General features: G+C 57.1%; 6 protein-coding genes across 6 annotated transcripts in view; 2 read left to right on the top strand and 4 right to left on the bottom strand.

Annotated features, from left to right (window-relative positions):
* Window positions 1-215: 215 nt before the first annotated feature.
* Window positions 216-1,637, bottom strand: aat2 (Aspartate aminotransferase, cytoplasmic; the record flags this gene model as incomplete). The annotated part of the gene is made up of 2 exons (XM_064807538.1): window positions 216-1,298; window positions 1,353-1,637. The coding sequence occupies 2 exons, from the start codon at window positions 1,635-1,637 to the stop codon at window positions 216-218; spliced, it is 1,368 nt and encodes a 455-aa protein (XP_064654285.1).
* A 1,462-nt stretch (window positions 1,638-3,099) lies between these two features.
* LTR77_010315 (uncharacterized protein) lies at window positions 3,100-5,224 on the top strand (the record flags this gene model as incomplete). Its single annotated transcript, XM_064807537.1, has 3 exons — window positions 3,100-3,377; window positions 3,438-3,579; window positions 3,632-5,224. The coding sequence occupies 3 exons, from the start codon at window positions 3,100-3,102 to the stop codon at window positions 5,222-5,224; spliced, it is 2,013 nt and encodes a 670-aa protein (XP_064654284.1).
* Window positions 5,225-5,699: 475 nt separating this feature from the next.
* On the bottom strand, window positions 5,700-8,570 carry LTR77_010314 (uncharacterized protein; the record flags this gene model as incomplete). Its single annotated transcript, XM_064807536.1, has 2 exons — window positions 5,700-8,126; window positions 8,193-8,570. The coding sequence occupies 2 exons, from the start codon at window positions 8,568-8,570 to the stop codon at window positions 5,700-5,702; spliced, it is 2,805 nt and encodes a 934-aa protein (XP_064654283.1).
* Window positions 8,571-10,110: 1,540 nt separating this feature from the next.
* GIT2 (glycerophosphoinositol permease) lies at window positions 10,111-11,991 on the bottom strand (the record flags this gene model as incomplete). Its single annotated transcript, XM_064807535.1, has 4 exons — window positions 10,111-10,822; window positions 10,879-10,929; window positions 10,982-11,203; window positions 11,402-11,991. 4 exons carry the CDS (start codon window positions 11,989-11,991, stop codon window positions 10,111-10,113), a joined length of 1,575 nt encoding a protein of 524 aa, XP_064654282.1.
* Window positions 11,992-15,087: 3,096 nt separating this feature from the next.
* Window positions 15,088-15,433, bottom strand: LTR77_010312 (uncharacterized protein; the record flags this gene model as incomplete). Its single annotated transcript, XM_064807534.1, has 2 exons — window positions 15,088-15,212; window positions 15,274-15,433. The coding sequence occupies 2 exons, from the start codon at window positions 15,431-15,433 to the stop codon at window positions 15,088-15,090; spliced, it is 285 nt and encodes a 94-aa protein (XP_064654281.1).
* Window positions 15,434-15,661: 228 nt separating this feature from the next.
* Window positions 15,662-18,740, top strand: part of LTR77_010311 (uncharacterized protein) — a gene marked incomplete at both ends in the record, with an annotated part of 5,158 nt that continues 2,079 nt past the window's right edge. The window contains one exon of the mRNA XM_064807533.1: window positions 15,662-18,665. Within this exon, the coding sequence (XP_064654280.1) occupies window positions 15,662-18,665 (3,004 nt within the window). The remainder of the gene's footprint in view (window positions 18,666-18,740) is intronic.

Here is an 18,740-nt window from a genome sequence, read left to right as displayed (position 1 = left end):
AAGCGTTTGTAAGGATTATTCTGTTGAGGGAGAATGCTTTTCGGGTATCTGCATGCCTGCCTCAAACCTTACCTACCTACCTCATGCTATCAACATGCAACCACGCTTCTTCATAACCATCATCGTCCTCTCATCCTATCATGAGCAAAGACCGTGCCTCGTAACATCAACATCTCATCCCCCTTCGTACCTCATCCTCGTTCCCTCCCACCCTCCTACTTCGTCTCCCTAACCACAGCATCCACCCCCTTAGCAAAATACCCCACATTCCCCGTGTTCAACCCGGCCATACTGATCCGCCCATTCTTCGTCATATACACATGCCACTTCTCCCGCAACACCCCCACCTGCTGCTCGTCCAGCCCCGTGAACGAGAACATCCCAATCTGGTCCGTGATGTGGTTCCACGTGCCAGGCGTCCCGAGCTCTTCAAGTTTGCCCCGCAACGCCTTGCGCATCTCGATGATGCGGCCGCTCATCGTGCGCAGGTCCTCCTCCCATTGCGCGAAGAGCTTGGGGTCGTTGAGCACCATCGACGCGATACGAGCGCCGTAGGCAGGCGGGTTGGAGATTTCGCTGCGTTGCAGGATGGCGAGCTGGGAGCCGACGCGGGAGACGGTGTCTTGGGCGTTCTGGGAGGGCGCAGTGACGAAGTGGAAGCACCCCGCGCGCTCGCCGTAGAGGCCGAAGTTCTTGGCGTAGGATTGGGCGACGAGGAGCTCGAAGCCCTGCTCGACGAAGTAGTTGATGGCCCAGCCGTCTCTAGACAGCGAGCCGGAGGCGAATCCTTGGTACGCGGTGTCGAAGAAGGGGAAGAGGTGGCGCTCTTTCATGACGGCGGCGATTTGCTTCCATTGGTCCTGCGTGGGGTCGACGCCGGTGGGGTTGTGGGCGCAGGCGTGGAGGAGAATGATGGCGCCGGACGGGGCGGATTTGAGGGTGGACATCATGCCGTCGAAGTCGAGGGAGCAGGTCTCGCGGGAGAAGTACGGGTAGGTTTTGGTGGGGATGGAGACGTTGCCGAAGACTTGGTTGTGGTTGGCCCAGGTGGGGTTGCTGAGGTAGATGGTTTTGGCTTCTGCATTGGGCGGGTTGTAGAATTTGGAGAGGAACAGGCCGCCGAGGTGCAGGGCGCCTGTGCCGGAGATGGTTTGGTAGGAGACGGCGCGCTTTTCGGTGACGACGGGGGATTTCTCGCCGAAGACCAGCTTTTGCGAGGCGGCGGTGAAGTCGGCCAGGCCGGAGATGGGGAGGTATTCGTGGTTGAGGTTGGGGTCGCGGCGGAGGAGTTCGTCGGCCTGGGAATGCAAGTCAGCTCAAGGGTATGTTGGATGGGATGGGGTACTGCTCACCTGCTTCACCACGGGCAGGATCCACGGCTTGCCGCTGTTGTCTCTGTACGCTCCAATGCCCAAGTCCACCTTGTTTGGGTCCTCGTCCCTACGGTATGCTGCCATCAACCCGAACATTGGGTCCTCTGGCGCTTGTGGGACGACATTCTTGTCGCCGAACGCAGAGACGTCCGCGTGTGAATCGATCGAGCCCATCTGTGCGTTTAGCTGTTGTAGTCGGTCGATGGATTGTTTCTTCTCGGGTTGTTGTGAGGGTGGGGTGAGGTTTGTGTTTGAAGGTGACATCGTTGAAACAGCTGCTGTTGAATCTGAAGCACTGACCGCCAAAGTGAAGCTCCGATGATCGGCGCACTTCACGAGCGAGTGGATAAGAATACAGCACAAGGAATATGCGCGGTAAAAGGACAGAGTATGATGGGGATGTAGTAACTAGCTGGTATAGAAGACAAGCACATATCTAAGTTGAGCCTCCGACCACTGTCGTCTGCATTATCTCATCACCAGCGGCACCCTGGACCAGGTACAACACACAGCCGAGGCATGTCGTCCCTTTGCTTGTGATGCTGCCCTTCCACCCATCCTTCCGATATTATTTCCCTTACATGGCGCGATTCTCCAGCAATTCCTCAAAGTCTACTCCGTGAGATGTACACCTGTCTCGCGTATGACACTCGGCAGCCACCGACCCGCCGAGCACAATGCAGGAGTTTGCCACGGTTACAGTGTCAAAAGCCTTGTGCTCGTCAAGAACAACGTCCCTGCGGATACAACGTAGGACGCGCAGCCATATCTCGATGGCGTGGGACGACATGGCAGGTACCCGTACTTCTTGAACGATTCACAGACGCGCCGTCGAATACACGTAGGCAGGAGACGCATCCTTCGTCGTCCTTCCGCGGGAGATGTAGGTGGCATCAAACTGGTGGTCTAGCCCTCCACGTTTCGAGGACCTCTGCAGTCCTACAATTTCCATGGTATTGCTACGTGACGTTTGCAAGGAGTTCGGCAGTCGCGCCAGAATGACGGTCGAGATGCTGTGGAAGGCGAATGCTAGATCTGCGGTAAGGCATCCAGCATCTGGTAACGCGTCAGCTGCTGCGTCTCGCTGAGCCTTGTTGACCATCATGTCCGCCGCGCAGCATGTAGACACACAACTCCTGAGCCTGCACCGTGAAGGCCATGACTGTGTCCGTTGTGCTGAGTAAAGCATTGTCTTAGAAGGGTCTTCTTGTCTTCCCCACGACATGTGTTGCTTGGTTGGAAGACAAGAGGAATCGGAAGCGAATGGTGTCTGGCTGAGAGGGCTGTAACAACGGGCCGGAAATAGACCAGGCGAACTCAAAGTGTTGATGTCGTGCAACTGTTGCTAGGTAGTTGTACCTTGCAGTCTCCTTTGATGTGAGCAGACACAAGCAATAGCAATCCTTCTTCTCAATACAAGTAACATTGTTTCGAGTGTGCTTCTCCTGTCGCCGGCATCCGAGATTGATCATTCGTTCCGATCATCAAACGTTAGCTCATCCCCTTCTGATTTGGGGCGGGGGGAGGAGAGTGGAACTAAATCTAGGGACTCGACTTTCACTTTCGGCGCTGACACCTGCACCTCTCTCCATTCGCACGCCCACACCCACACCACCACCACCACCGCCACCCACCGCCATTCCTTGCGAGATCTCCCTGCGCTGTCGCCATTCTTCGCTGCCAAAACACACATTCATTCGCTTCATGGTCCCGACGCCAGCGTAGGATGTTTCAGCAGCGCTCATCACTCCTCACCACCCTCTTCCTCTCCCTCTGGGCGACGCTCCGGATATGTCGCGCCGACCGCCCGCCCTACCTCCACGATGACCAGTACAACGAAGGCGAGCGGGGGCGCTTCGTGCAGCAGAAATACAGGACGAGCGATCTGGAGCCGCCCATGTTCAATATGATGACCCCTTTCAGCGGGTGTGATGATGGGAGTTATTTCTTCATGTCGCCCAGAGGGAATATGCCGGATGCGACGTTTTATATCATGGATCATGAGTGTGTCAATTCCCTCTATCTGCTGGGTGAGATGGTGTGCTGACAATGGATGCGCTGCAGTGGCGCGATGGTCTGGGGGCCTGATCATCATTACGGAGAAGTGTACAACTTTCAGGTGCAAAAGTACAAGGGCGAGCAGGTGCTGGTGTTCTGGGCTGGAGACGATTCGATAGGAGGGCACGGTGAGGGTCAATACTACATGGTGGGTTGAACAACACGTGAAATGCAGACGCAGGGCTGATTGATGAGTACAGCTTAACAAGCACTACGAAGAGATCAAAATCATCACCGGCGGCAACGACATCCGAGCCGACCTCCACGCGTTCACCATCACCGAAGACAACCACGCCATCTTCACCGGCTACAAAGTTGTGCAGCACGACCTGACGGAGGTCGGCCGGCCTGCGGATTCCTACATCTGGGAGTCGCTGTTCCAAGAGATTGACATTGAGACGGGGGACGTGGTATTCGAATGGCGAGCTTCGGAGCACTTCCCATTCCTAGATTCCTACGTAAACCCGAACAAGGCCACGCGAAACGACCCCTGGGACTTCTTCCACATCAACATGGTGGAGAAAGATGCCGACGGCAACTACCTCGTCTCGACGCGGTACGGAAGATGCGTCATCTACATCAGCGGCGAGACCAAGGAAATCCTGTGGACGCTCGGAGGCAAGCGCAACAGCTTCAAAGACCTGTCCGACGGCGAGGCCACGCTCTTCCTCGGCCAGCACGACGCGCACTGGTACAAAGGCCACGAATACATCACCATGTTCGACAACCGCGGCGACTGGTTCCACAAGATCGAAGACCACTCCAAGGGCCACATGATCAAGGTCGACCTGGGCAAGATGACGGCCGAGCTCGTCGCGTCGTACGTCCACCCGGACAACATCCTCAGCACCTCGCAAGGGTCCATGCAAGTCCTGCCCAACGAGCAGATTCTCATCGGCTACGGCTTCAACGGCGCTTTTACCCAATTCACCTGGGAGGGCGAGATGGTCTGCGACGCCTACTTCGAACCCCGCAAGCGCATGGGGTCGGGAGACGTGCAGAGCTACCGCGACTTGAAATCCAACTGGACCGGTATCCCCCTCACCACCCCCGCCATCGCCTACGAGGACGAAACGCTCTACATGTCCTGGCTCGGCACGACCAAGACTCGCAAATGGTTGATCCAGGACTCGGACGCCGCCGACGGGCTCTTCGAGACCGTGCAGGAAACGCCGAAGAAGGGGTTTGAAACCGAGTTCGACGTTCCTGGCGGAAAACGCATGCGGCAGTACGTCCGCGTGATTGCGGTCGATGAGGGGGGAACGCAACTCTCCATTTCCCCGCCGGTGGATTTGCAGGACACGAGCGCGATCTGGAAGGGCGAAGCGCCGCCGCCCGAACAACACCACGACGATACCTCACCCTCCGACTCCGATTCCACTGAAGACCACCACCATTCCTCCTCCTCCTCCGAGGAAGAGATGTCAGGCCACGAACACTCCTCCTCAGAAGGACACGCCCACTCCCACCTCCGCGCCGACCTGAACGACCACACCCTCCTCCTCGCCCTCCTCTTCCTCGCCGCCTGCTTCGCCGCTTTCCTCGCCGCAATGGTGTTTGGCTGTCGCTGCTTGGGATTCCGCCGGTTGAGGAGTGAGAAGGACGTTTTGCCCATGCCGACTTTGAGGGACGATGGGCCGGTGAGGAGGTTTGTTGAGGGGGTTTTGGCGTGGGTGCCGGGGCGGAAGAGGAGTTGGCGGGAAGGGTATGCCGGGGTGCCGACGACGAATGGAAGTGGACGGGGGAGGGGGGAGAGTTTGGTCGGGGTAGGGGCGGAGATGGAGGGGCGGTAGTTGTGATTGCTTTCTTTGGGTTTGGAGAGGGTTGTGCATACGGGATTGGAAGCGATGTGAGAGCATAGTCTTTTCATTATTTTTGGCGTATTAGAGCGGGCGCACGCACGAATCTTTTGGTGTCTGGTATTGTAAATGGAAGGGCATGGCAAAGGGGTTATTGGAGCGGGAAGGGGTTAGTAGCCGTGTGCAAAATTATCTGGAATACCAAAAACATCACAACAGTTGGTGCGGAAGGTTGTCAATGCTCAGTACCGGATGACTTGTCTTGTCCAAAGTGGTACGTATGGAATGTGGTATCACTACCCTATCCTCGCTAACCCCCAAAACCAAACCAAAGGAAAGTGAATCCGACATTAACGCCATCCAGAGACGTCCCTGTAGAATCCGTCAATCATGCAATGCATGCAGGTGGTTGGTTCGTGATGTCTGTCGTGATGTCTGTCGTCGTGTTTCGTTCTCTCGTATGCCATCTTCATTCCCGTTTCAGTGCGTCCTGAGGCTCCGGTAAGGTCGTGCTCGTGATCGCGAGCGTTGGGGTAGTGTCAGGTGTTTGTGGAAGAGATGGCTGTGGAAGCGGTAGGGGTGTGCTTTCACCGCGGTCGTTGATAGGGGGAGCGGAGGCTAGAGCGGGGGCTTTGGTGTCGATATCTGGTTCTTCGTAAGGGGCAGGTGGATGCGCTGGTTCCGGAAGAAGTGACGGTAAGAGCTTTGCCAGTTCTTCTAGGCCTTCGAAGGGTGGTGGAGGAGGGGGAGTTATCTGTTCTTCAGCCGCAGCAGCAGGCTCGGTGGGACGTGGTTGCCGTTCCTCTCCGGCGGCGGTAGCGGGCGCATCAGGAGGCAGGGGTTCGTGATCGCATCCAGCCCCTGGAGGCTTACTCGACTTCTCCTCCAGACTCGGCACCACCTCATCGACCGTCTGTTGCAGCTCCTTCTCGCCACCATCCAACACCACACCCCCTTGCCCCACCTGCTCAACATCTTCAAGATCCATCTGCTCATCGAACCCGGAATCCGTATGCACCAACTCCCTCCCCCCAGACCCCACTTCCCCCTTCAACGCCACCACCCTCTTATCCCCAAGCGGCAGCGGCACCAACTCCCCTTCCTTCTCACTAACCTCACTCCCCCCTCCCCTCCTGCCCCGTCTAGGCGGACTCCGACTCAAACTCGTCCTGCTCGACGAAATACTCCCACATCTCGCATAAGGCGAACTGCGTCGTCGACGACTAGAAACAGGACTCCTGCCTCGCCGTCCAACGACCCAGGAACCGGAAGATTCGAAACGGTAGGACGTCGTGCTCTCCGCTGGCTGCGAGGACACGAGATCGTGTACGCCGGGGTCGAGGTACGTGACTTGCTCTGTCGTGAAAGGCGACACGTCGCGGACTTGTTGCCGACGACGGGAAGTGCGGGAAGTGCGAGCATTAACATCGTCAAGCGTCACGGCAAGATGCGGGTCAATGTACTCCTTATCGCTGCGATGCGTCGTATTCGTCGTACTCGTGCTATGCACCACCGCTTCTTCATCATCAACGACGAAATCCACACTCCTCGTCCCCGAAGACGGGGCTCGTCCAGCGGAAGCGGGGAATTTATGCAGCAATTTCTTCGCGCTCGGACGACCCTGCGGACGCTCAGACAAGCAGGACTCGAGCATGCGGCGGAAGTAGGTCGGTATCGAGTCCAAGACGGTGGGTAAAGGGCGACTGATGCGTTCGGGCTCGTCGACGACTTCAGCCAAAGCCCAGAGGACCATGCCGAGTTGGTAGATGTCGGTTTTCACCCCGATGCACATGCCGATGCGCTGGCCACTATCGATCAGGCGGCCGAGTTCGGGGGGTTCCCAGCCGACGGGGCAGCCGCGGCGGTTGATGTCGATGATGACGGCGTTGTCGGCGGCGTCGAGGACAATGTTGGAGAGGGTGAAGTCGCCTTGCACGAACCCTGCTTCGTGGATGTCGGAGAGCCCTTGCACGATCTGCTTGGCCCACTTCTCGCGGCGGTGCCAGGGGAGTTGGGAGGTGTTGTGGTAGTCGTAGAGTATGTCGACGAGGGCGCCTTGGGAGGCGTAGGAGATGAGGAGGCCTTTGACGATGAGGCCGGATTCGTCCGTTACGAGACCTTCGAGGTCGACCACGCGAGGGGAGTCGAGGAGGGCGTGGAGGGCGTTGACTTCGTAGAGGAACTCGTCGATGTTGTCCGGGCCGGGTATTTCTTTTTTGATGACGGTCTTGTCGCCGGCGCGGACTTTGTAGACGAAGCCGGAGAGATGGGAGATGAATTCGAGATCGCTCTCGCGGTGTCGGGGGACGTCGACGTGGCCAAATAGATCGATGGAAGGGAACTGCACAATCTCGTTGGCGTCCTCACGCACATGAACGTGCAGCTGGCCATCTTCCGGGTTCGTTTCGAGCTTGAGATTCGTCACAGTGGGGAAGTATTGGATCTCTGCAAGCGATTCGCGTATGGATTCGTAGATGCGGAAGCTCTTGTCGCGCTGGTAATGAAGTGTACTGAGATCAGCTTCGAGGGAGCCTTCAGGCGCTTTTCGGTAGTCGAGCGATATTGTTAATCGTCTCCAGTTGGAAGGCGTCTCAGCATATGTCACGAAGAACTTCTCTCGATTCGACTTGTCGCGGAATTGCATGCTCAGGTTGAGAATCCATCGTTGGTCGTATTCATCTTGCAAAGCAGTGTCGATTTCCTCCTCATCGCCATCGTACGAATACGGTGCATCAAAGTCGTCCAATGGCGGTATTTGCAGCGGCGGCAGTTCGGGAAGATACCTCCGCTGGTTCGCAACATCGCCTTCACCGGTCTCTGAACCTCCACTGACCGGTCCAACCTGCTCATCCAGTTTCGAGACATCGGGAGCAGAAGACGCAAGAGTTGGCATAGGCTTCGGTGGCGACAAAGTCCTCCTACACGCACTCAAACTGTTCCCCCTCCGCCGATCTACACTCACAGCCCGCCTCTCGGTAGGACTCGGCGGTACCTCCAACAACTTCTCCCTCTTCTCAGACTCCTGCCTACGGAACGTCTGCGGCCGAGGCAACGACGGCACCGCCCTTCGATGTGGAGGAGTCTCGGGTAGACTCGACCTCCTCGTCCTCGCGAACAAATCTGCCACCGGCTGCTCTGCCTCGGCCACCGTTGATGGACATGCCTCAACATCCTTCTGCTCCAAATGCCTCTTCCACAACCCGCCAATATTCCTCAACAACGACGACCTCCTCTGCCGTTTCGGCTCGCCCTCTGCACCTCCCATCTCTTGCTGCTGCTGCGCCCGCTCGTCGTCGCTCTGACCATTCACAGGGCTGGCGAATGAGAAACGATATGGCATCGTAGGACTGGATGAAGAACCGACCAGTCACAGCGCGAGGCGGCGCGGGCAGGACAACTAGTAATACTGCCTTCCTTCGTAGTAATCGTATGCCACCCCCTCGTGATCTCGAGTCCGTAATACCCCCAAGGCTGGGGGTTATCGAGGTGGTTGTGGTACAGTCGGGCGACTTGTGCTACGAGGGATGCGGGGAGCCATGTATGTCAATGCGGACGTCGCTCAATGCGTGTAGGCGGGCTGCGGTGGTTCCTCACTTCTCATGTGGTGCAGCAGGAGGTAGTGTTGGCTGCTGTGCCGGTGGTGAAGGTTGGGGAAGTCGCTTGCCGAAGCATTGAGCGGTTGTGCAAGACGTGGCAGGAGGCGGGAGAAGGGGGAAAATGCAGTGTGCGGCGGCAGAGGCAGGCAGAGAGGGAGTGTTGTTGTTTGTATTGGTCAGGCGACAAGGCCGACTCCAATGGGCGGTGTGTCGCAGCCTGACTCTCTTTCTGTCCGAGCGCGTTCAAGGCAATCTTCTGTTCTTTGTTGTCGACCAGACACACGCCTACCCCTATCCCGCACTCATTCACTCCAGTCGTGTGTACCTCCGTAACAATGCGCAATATCCGCGAGGTTGGGAGGTGGCATGTGATAAGTCTCGCGAGTGGGGACTGAGAGCTCATAACCGCTGATCGCTGCTGTGCTGCGCTGCCGGCAACGAACCTTCTCAAATGCGAACACCATGCGACGTATCTGTCCTCTCACACCAACACCCGTCACTCCCACGAGGCGCAAGATTGCGACCAACGTTACACAAAACCACCTCCCGATCTTACTCCAACCTCAACATCTGCCTCTCAAGCACTGCACTGCCAGCAAAGCCCGCCCCCGAACCGCCGCTGGGCATCAACACCAGCTCCTCCCCAGATGAACTGGCCTCTGAATCGCTGAAAAGCTGCAGTAGAGGCAGTCCTTCAGCTGCAGCTAAGCAGAAGCTGTGCCTGTCAGACCTCCCAATTCGAGCCACGCTGTACCACTCGGATCTGCTACCTCTGGCCGATTTGGCTAACGCGCCTTACTATTCCTTTTCATTCATTCGACTTGTTGTACTGATGCCTGAGGGACGGCAGTGAACCTGCGAGCGAGCTGGGCTAGCCAACAGTGTTGTACGCCTCATCTCCAGTCGCAGTCGTTTGTCTGACAGAGAGTAAGAAGGGAGGGAGGAGTTCAGCTTCCCACAGCCGCAGTTGGCGCAACAATGCGCCGTATTAACTACATGCACTGGCAAGCCGCAGCGTCATGGCATCGAAAGCGACGTATCGGCTATATGTAAGAGACTGCTATTTGGTGGGCTTACTGGCCAATGCGAGATGGCTACGAAATGGTTACGAAGATACGACCGGACTCTTCTCCCATTTCCGCGACCACTCATCGTACGAATGGTTTACAGGGCTGAACATACGTCGACATGGACCGACTCTCTTCGAAACGATGGGAAGGTAGGTGCTCTCAACTGTCTCACCCACCAAGCTATCAGCAAACGAGCGTATCGTCTCTCCTACGTTCAATACTCCTTCTCTTTCCCCTCCATCCCCTGCGCAGCCAAACTCGCCCTCCTCTTCTCCCTCCATCCCTCATCCCCCATCGTACTCACATCCCACCCGTTCTCCACCAAATACGCCCTGAACCGCCTATCCTCCTTCTCAATCGTATCCTGATCGATCCGCGGCAACAACCACACGATACACGCACTGAGCAAACACAGACTACTCGCCACATAAAACGGATACTGCCCTCCCTTCACGCTATCCGTGCCTCCACCATCGGCGATAATGTACGGGAAGATGTAGTTCCCCACGAACCCGCCCACCTTCCCGCACGCGGCGGCGATGGCGTAGTATTTCCCCCTGATCCCCGTGGCGCACGATTTCGCGGCGACGAGACCGATGTTGTCCCCCGGCCCCATTTCGCCCAACGACAAGAAGATGCCGTACACGACGACGAAGCCCCCGACGTTCTCGGGCAGTTTGAGCCACGGGTAGCAGCCGCTCATGATGAAGCCGACGATGCCTTGCGCGGCGACGAAGACGGAGAGGGCGAGACGGGGGCCGAGGCGGTCGGAGAGGAAGGCGCCTGCGATGGCGCCGGGGAGGTAGAAGCAGTTGATTACGGTGGACCAGCCGAAGTTTTGCCAGAGGTCGCGGTCCGGGGCGATGGTGTCGAGCCAGGAGGAGGAGAAGATTGAGAAGGGGTATGTGAGGAAGTCGTAGATGAACCTGACGACTCTGTCAGGAAACGGTTTGAACCAGGTTTGCATTTTTTAAGGACTTACCAGATGACACAGACAACCGCGAGCCGGGGCCCGTAGAATTTGAGCGCGAGCCTGGATCAAAATCAGCTCGAAGTTGCCCACGGGCTGGAAGGTTCGTACACACCAATACGGCACCTTCTTCTCAAACTTCTCCCTCGAGAACGCCTCCGGCTCCTTCAGCTTAATCCGGAGGTATAAAAGCGACAGCGGCGGAATCACGCCCAGGCCGAGACAGATGCGCCATACGGCGTGCAGGTGGTGCGGAGCAATGGCCGTGACGATGCAACCGACCAGCGTTCCGGCGACGAAGCCGAAGTCGATTTGGACGTTGGTGAAGAGGACGAACCTGGACACTGTCAGCATTGGAGTATCTCCCAGCGTACCTTGTGAAGGCCTATTCACCAGCGGTTGCGGGTGCCTTCTTTCATTTCGCCGCTGGATTCGGCGCAACCGACGCTGCCGGCGGGATATTCGCCACTGAGAACCAGTCAGCAAACACGACATCCTCCATCGCCGTGTGCAAGGGAGAGAGAGAACGACTCACCCGATCCCAATCCCAAGCAAAAACCGATAAGCAGTCAACGCCGCCAACAACCCGCTTACACTCCCCCCCGCCCCATAACTGCCCGCCCCCAACGCAGCAAAAACAATCAAAATCACCGTCGAAACCAACAGCGTCCACTTCCTCGACCAAGAATCCGACGTATACCCAAATACCAACTGCCCCAGCACCGTCCCCGCGAAAGCAATCGATGTCACGTTCGACACCGCGGAGCTCTGCGCGTATTTCACCGGGTAGAGGGTGGAGAGGATGGTGTTGACGGGGCCGATGACGGATTGGAGGTAGCCGTCGCTCTGTCCAGACGAAACAAACAAAGGGTTAGCGTGGATTAAGTATTCGTGGATACTGGGGAAGATGTTCTCGGCGTCCGCGACGTCTTGGGCAAGGTTTTTGAGACGAGTGGTGACCTTTTTACCGGAGGAACTTACGAAGAGGCCGGCGCCGCAGGCCATGGCGGGCCATAATCTTTCCCAGGTGGACTTTTCGGGGTCGACGAGGGGGACCTCGATGTCGGCGTCTTTAGTGTTGGTGGGGGACGAGGAGTCGTGGGCGGATATCTTTGAGTCGTCCATTGTCGAGAGGGAGGCAAGCTTTCACCAAGCTTCGTGGGTTGGGGGTTGGCGAAAGTCACTGGCAGTCGATTCGCGTCAGCCTGCGCTGCGAGAGCTTTTTGTAATGAGATGAAAAGCACCAAGCCGACCCAAGCAAGGTGACACTCACTCGAGCTGCCGATCCAGAACGGCGCGATGTGACGCTCCTTTATCTTTGCTTGCTTGCTTACACCTACCGCATCCGATCTGCGCTAAAAGCTTCGCGTCGGGCCAAGCTTGCACAAGCCTCGAAATCGGCAGATAAGCCGCGTCTGCCAAGCGGTAGTAGAGATGTGAGCACGTGGGGTGGGTATCTCGGCATTCGAGACTCTGTCGACGCGGGGCGGGATGAAAAGTTTTGCGCTGTGGGTTTGGGCTGACGTTGGAAGGTTCGAGGAGTTGTGAATGGTTGATGGGTGGGTGTGGCGGCATTGTGTGGTCGAGAACCGAACAAGGTCAGTGGAGATGGCTGCTGATGGCGATTTAGCTTCGACTTCGAAGGCTTTCCATCGGTGGAGTTTGGTAGCGTCGAGCATTGAGGCGTGGCCGATGAAGTTAAAAGCAGTATGCGGTCTCCGTAATCGACAGATAAGCGTTTGTGTGCAAGACACACTCCTACCCCGAAGCGAAGGGATGTGTTGTGAGGGTTAGGGTTGGGGCAACCAGGAATAAGGAAGAAAAAGAGTCTAGATATGCATTGAAAGCCCAACTCGCCGACTGGCATCTTTTCCAACAGACTTTGCATCCAAAGCTCGCAGTCCGCAAGACTCAGCGAGATGCCGGTAGGCCGTCGTCTGAACGTCCAGTCCAATTCTGCGGTGTTTCCCACGTTCGAAGCTGAATCTGACATCGACACACCCGCTTGTTGCCATTCGTCGACCGATATTGCAGCGCAGCTGCAGGACGATCATCGCCAGAACATCGTCATGCTTTGCTACCATGAACACTCCATGTCAAGATCGTGCTCTGTAAGTGATGGCGTTCTGCGATGTTCCATCAATGAGGGCCGGCGCCAACGGCCTGACGGACTCCGTGTGGTACGAAGGATCCTTGGTGTACTATCCGGCCTGCGCAGCTCCGTTGACACACCCGGAAAGACTTCTCCATCCCCTGCGGTGATGCCATGGCATGGCCTACAACCCGCAAAATCCCCAAACATCGCCCGTCGATGGAGCAGTCGTATTCAGAAGCGCAGCAGTACAGCATCAACCGGACAGCGCTGTTCCAGGATCGCGGATGATGGAAGGGGAAGGGTTTCAGACTTGCAAAGTGGGAGAGAGGGATGTTTGGTGAATGCTGGGATCTGATGGCGTGCAGTGCACGGTATTATGCGGTTGGATGATGACGAACGGCCGAAGGACAGTATTACAGATTGAGAAGATAGAGCTGAATGCCTACCTTGACCAGTATTGACGACGTAGGACTCTGCCAGGCATTTGACAGCCTAGGTGCTTTACCGGGCAGCTTCGTGAGCATGTACATTAAAATCAAGACGTCAGTAGTCCTCAACACCGTCGGCGGGTGGCGGTGAAAGTAGTCGACTATGTCAGAGTGACCCGTACAATAGATCTTCTCCCAGACAGTGATAGCCCACCGACTGAAGTGATGTGGCCTTTTCCGGTGCAACCGGGTCTTCGAGAATATTGTCAGATATGCCGTTTGGCCGCTTTGGCTGTCACTTGCTTGCGGAGCTCATCGGCGAGGTATCTTGATTTGTCAATGCCTTTGATGTAGAACGCCTGGTGACGGCACAAGCCCAACATGACATCGTAGTTGATCGTACTGCAAGACAAACCTCCTACTATCGATCGTGTCACCCGAACTCCTGGTTACGGGTAAGGATCGGAAACAGCAAGACGCGAGGCCAGGTCATGTTGTGGTACAAAGTGCGTCAGCCCCCGGCACGAGTCGGAACTGGCATACCGGTGTGTTCTTCTCCGGGCTTCGATTCTTTTGGAGGTTTTCATGCAAAGCCAAGATGGATCGAGCAGCTGCCCGAGGTGTTCATCGCGGTGCGGCTGTGGCTTGCATACCCAATAGAATGCCACTCGGCGTGCAAACATTGATGACGCGCGTCAACGGACATCGTTCTTCGCAACACCGCGAGACTTCCATCGCAGATGTTGAAGAAGTTCAACTTACAAAGCTTCATCCCCAACGTCCGGCCGATGGACGTGACATTCTGGCCCAGAAGCCGGCAGGACGTGGATCGGTAGTTTGATCGTTTCGCAAGGAAAAAGCCGGGAGTGGATGTCCAGTGTCCTTAAATTACACCCCCCGGCAGCGGCTTCAGCCACGGGCACCGGTCAGCCAGACTTCGCCAGACTGCTTGCGGCAAGGCGGCCGTAGAGTCGGTGCAGGTGGGCGTTTCGTGAGTGGTCAAAGGGTCAGATGGGCATTGAACGATGCCAGTGTGGGTTAGAGGGCGCATGTGGCCCTGCTCTGCCTGCAGGATGAGCCGAGATGTGCCTGGCAGGCTTCGTGTTCGGGAGTCTCTCTGCTCGAAACACGGGCGCAGGTGTCTCGATGGGGAGGCAGCTGACTGATCGTGGACGCATGAACTGCGTGAAGTGTCTGCTGAGCGCACGTCGTAATGGTCGGATGGACAAGAATGTGTAGATTGTAAGCATTCTGCCGAAGAAGATCGAGAAGACGCAGCAGCAGCAGCCAATCGTAGCATGCGGGCCAGAAGAGGTCTGAAATTGTCGTCTGCCGAATCTGGTCTAGCCCGCAGCGAAAGTGAGGTGAAGCGGGACGTGCGTTTCTGATCCTCCGCTGAGGAGAGGGTGAGTGTTTCGCTCGCCGCACTCTGTCTTCTGGACCGACACGTTCACGACTACGACAACCTCCGCCCACCCTCCACCCCTCGAGGCGCGCCATATCGACCGGCAGTACTGCACTCAAGCCACCACCCAGTACACGACCCCCGCCTGGCCGTCGACGACCGTGAGGCACAGCACCCGGAACACCCACCCCTTTCTTCGTCTCCGCCCTCACAGGTCCCTCGCACCACACACGCTCGCTTTCCGCATCTTCGACTGCATTACGACTCTCATTCTTTTCACGGCCTTGCGACTTTCAGCGCTGCTCTCTGTCGGTCTTTTGGAATCTGTTGGACACGTCGCCATTGTTTGAAGACTTCCCGACGACTACTCCGCCAAGCACCCACTTCAGCCCCGACTTCTCGATCAAAGGGAACAGAACTGCTCCCGATCCAGCATTAGCACGGTGAAAGACGACGGGCCTTTGTTTGAGAAGACATACCCACGTGCTCCCTTTGTGGTCGGCTTTGAGTTTGGCGCATTCGAAATTGGAGCTGGACATCGCACTTCTGCTGTGACGTCCCGAGTCTCGACTCTTCGCCCTTCCATTGCGCGATCGCGGTTCCAACTACAGACATTCCTTCAACGCGACGGACGGCCATGATGGCTTAGGTCCCGACCACGATTACAAAGATCCCGCAGTTTTGTAGCGCAAAACAGCAGGCCTTGATTTTTCGGACGACTTCCCGTCCACCACACTCGCTTATACCCAACTTCGAACTGGTACGCCTTGTCTTGAGATTGGCATACTCGCGACCGACCCGCTGATAGTGTCTAGGTTTCACCACTTCTGTTTTTCGTTCCAAGATTGATACCTTGACTAATCCACCATGCGTACTACATCAACAGCAGCATGGACAGCCGCGCTCGCGGTCATGTCCATGCGTGGACCTTTCACACTTGCGGAGGCTGCGCCCGCTCGACCTCAAGACCAACAACGACCTCAGTATTACCTTCCCAAGCATAGGAGGGCAGCGGGAGGCTACAACAGCTCGGCCCCGGCGGTGGAGAGCACCTCGACGGAGTTATTGGAAACGGAGACAGACATTCACACGCGCATGACAAAACATCGCACGCAGCATCCAGATCCGTTGACGCAGGAACCACCACCTCCGCCTCCGGTTACAGAAGAGGACACCTCCACGCGTTCGAGACGGCCGCGAACTTCTACGAAGAGCACGCCTACCGATGATGAGATGCTGTCAAGCTTCCTTGCGGAGGGCTTGCTTCCAATGACAGAGAACACGGTTGTGACTACGACGATGACTCTGGCGCGGAACAACCGACCCAATGCTGAGGGGCATACGTGGACTCTCACGTACACCGAAACTGACACGGCGACTTCTACGGTCCATTCATCGATAGCGCCTGTGTCCTCCAGCTCGTCGGTGATACCTTCATCGTCGAGCTCATCGATTCTACCTGCGCAGTCGAGTTCATCCTCCTCGTCAGTACCTCTTTACACCTCGGTCAGTGTGCCTTTGTACACTTCGCCGACGGACATTTCAACGCCTCTGGAGACCACCACGACGACGCCGACGCATCGACGACCTCAGCCACACTCTCAGGAGTCTTCTGTGCCGCCGTCCTCCTCGGAAGCGGCAGTCTCCTCCTCGGAAGCGGCGACTTCTTCCTCGCAGATTGCATCGAGCAGCATTGCTGCATCTTCTTCGGCAGTGTCTTCTGAGGCGATCTCTAGCAGCATTGCCGCGTCTTCTGAGGCCCTCTCGAGCAGTTTCGTTGCGTCTTCCTCGCAGGTGTCTTCGGAAGCGATTTCCAGCAGCATTGCTGCTTCATCCTCCGAACTGTCCTCGCGGGCGCTATCTAGCAGCGATGTGGCCTCTTCTTCGGAGCTGTCATCGAGAGCTTTGTCCAGTAGCTCTGCCGCGGCGTACACACCTCCCGCATCGACCTCGACGCATTCCAGCTCGATACCATACCACGTCGGCAATAGCTCGTCGCTTTCCGCTGGCCCAACTGCTCACTCGTCGAGTTCTAGCTCAAGCTCGCTTCCAGGGTCATCGTCGGCCGCTGCGTCTTCATCTGAGGTATACTCGTCGAGTTCGATCGCTGCCTCGTCCTCTGCTGGCTTTTCCTCCGAGATGGCGTCATCTTCTGCTCAGCTGTCTTCGTCTGCTCCATACTATTCAGCGCCAGCATCTTCGTCTGCGTTGGAGTCATCTTCTCTGCCAGCATCGTCGTCTGCTCCGTTGTCGTCTTCATTCGAAGCTGCGTCGTCTTCAGAGGGTGGCTACTTTGGCTTCCCCACTGGAATCTTCCACAGCTTGACTGCATTGACTGGCAACCACGGCAAGCCGACCTCCACTGGCCACAGGCAACCTCAGCGTCCTCACCAGACGCAGGAGAGTGTTGAGGTGTCTCAGTCCTCGAGTGCAACGGGCACGGGTCTGCTGCCGTCGAGCATCGTCCTGCCTACTAGCCGTACTGGCACTGGGCATGGCCAGCCGGAGCAGTCCAGCTCTTCTTCTGCTGATTATGAAAACCCCATCTTTGGCAGTCATGGTATCTTCCCAGCACCTGGACACACGAGGACGCGCGATCACGAGACTGAGACATCAAGCTCTGCCCCTGCAGAAGGCACCATCCCATTGTATGGCACGCACGGCATCTTTCCACCCGACGAGCCTTCGCCCACCAGGCATCACGAGTCTGAGGCAACGCGTACTCGCAACTACACCGCGTCAAGTGGAATCATCGTTGGCCTTTCCACAACTATCTCAGTGCCTCTGGAGTCCCCTGGACCTCACCATGGTCGCCCTACTCAGCCCGACTTGCCCGGTTTCCTGACAAGTGAGCTCGGCATCACGGGCCCTACTACCGGCTTGACGAGACCAACCGGCCTGCCGTATGAAGCACCATCTGAGTCTTCAGAGCAAGCACCCGCCTCGTCCTCCTCACGCGACTCAGGCGTGCTTGGCCCTCAGCGACCCCATGGCACCCCGGGTCTGCCGATTGGCTTGACCAGCGATCTTCCAACCCTACCTACTCTGACTGGCGGCATCTTCCCGTCGAACACGGACGTCTCGCCTACCGGCGCGTCGAAGACCACTGACGGCATTCTGCCCCCAGTAGGCAGCCCGATCGGCAGTGTGATTTCGGAAGTGACTGGGCAGTTGACGACCCCGACCGATGTGTTCCTGTCGAGCTCGCCGGCGGCTGGAACTGGCGCGACAACCACTACGGATGGCATCTTGCCTCCGTTGGGCAGTCAGGTTGGCACCGTCATCTCCGAAGTGACTGGGCAGTTGACGACTCCGGGGGGATTATTCCCATCTAGCTCGCCGGCGCCTGAAACTGGCGCGACAACCACCACTGATGGCGTTCTTCCTCCGTTGGGAAGCCAGGTTGGCACCGTCATCTCCGAAGTGACTGGGCAGTTGACTACTCCAAGCGGCGTCTACCCACCAAGCTCAGCAGCTGCGGGCAGTGATGCGACAACCACCACCGGCGGCGTTCTGCCTCCGCTGAGAAGTCAGATTGGCACTGTGATTTCAGAAGTGACTGGGCAGTTGACTATTCCAAGCGGCGTATACCCGACTGATTCGGCAGCGGCAGGTACTGGATCTACGACTACTGATGGCGTTCTCCCTCCGCTGGGAAGTCAGGTTGGCACCGTGATCTCTGAGGCTACCGGACAATTGACCGTTCCAAGCGGCGTCTACCCAACCGATTCGGCAGCGGCAGGTACTGGATCTACGACTACTGATGGCGTTCTCCCTCCGCTGGGAACTCAGGTCGGCACTGTGATCTCTGAGGTCACCGGGCAGTTGACTATTCCAGGCGGCGTATACCCAACTGATTCGGCAGCAGCAGGTACTGGATCTACGACTACTGATGGCGTTCTCCCTCCGCTGGGAACTCAGGTCGGCACTGTGATCTCTGAGGTCA

The sequence above is a fragment of the Saxophila tyrrhenica genome, assembly GCF_035928015.1.
Source record: "Saxophila tyrrhenica strain CCFEE 5935 chromosome Unknown scaffold_22, whole genome shotgun sequence".
Classification (NCBI taxonomy): Eukaryota; Fungi; Ascomycota; class Dothideomycetes; order Mycosphaerellales; family Extremaceae; genus Saxophila; species Saxophila tyrrhenica.
The sequence above is the reverse complement of the archived record's forward strand: the minus strand, read 5'-3'. Positions and strand labels throughout refer to the sequence as shown.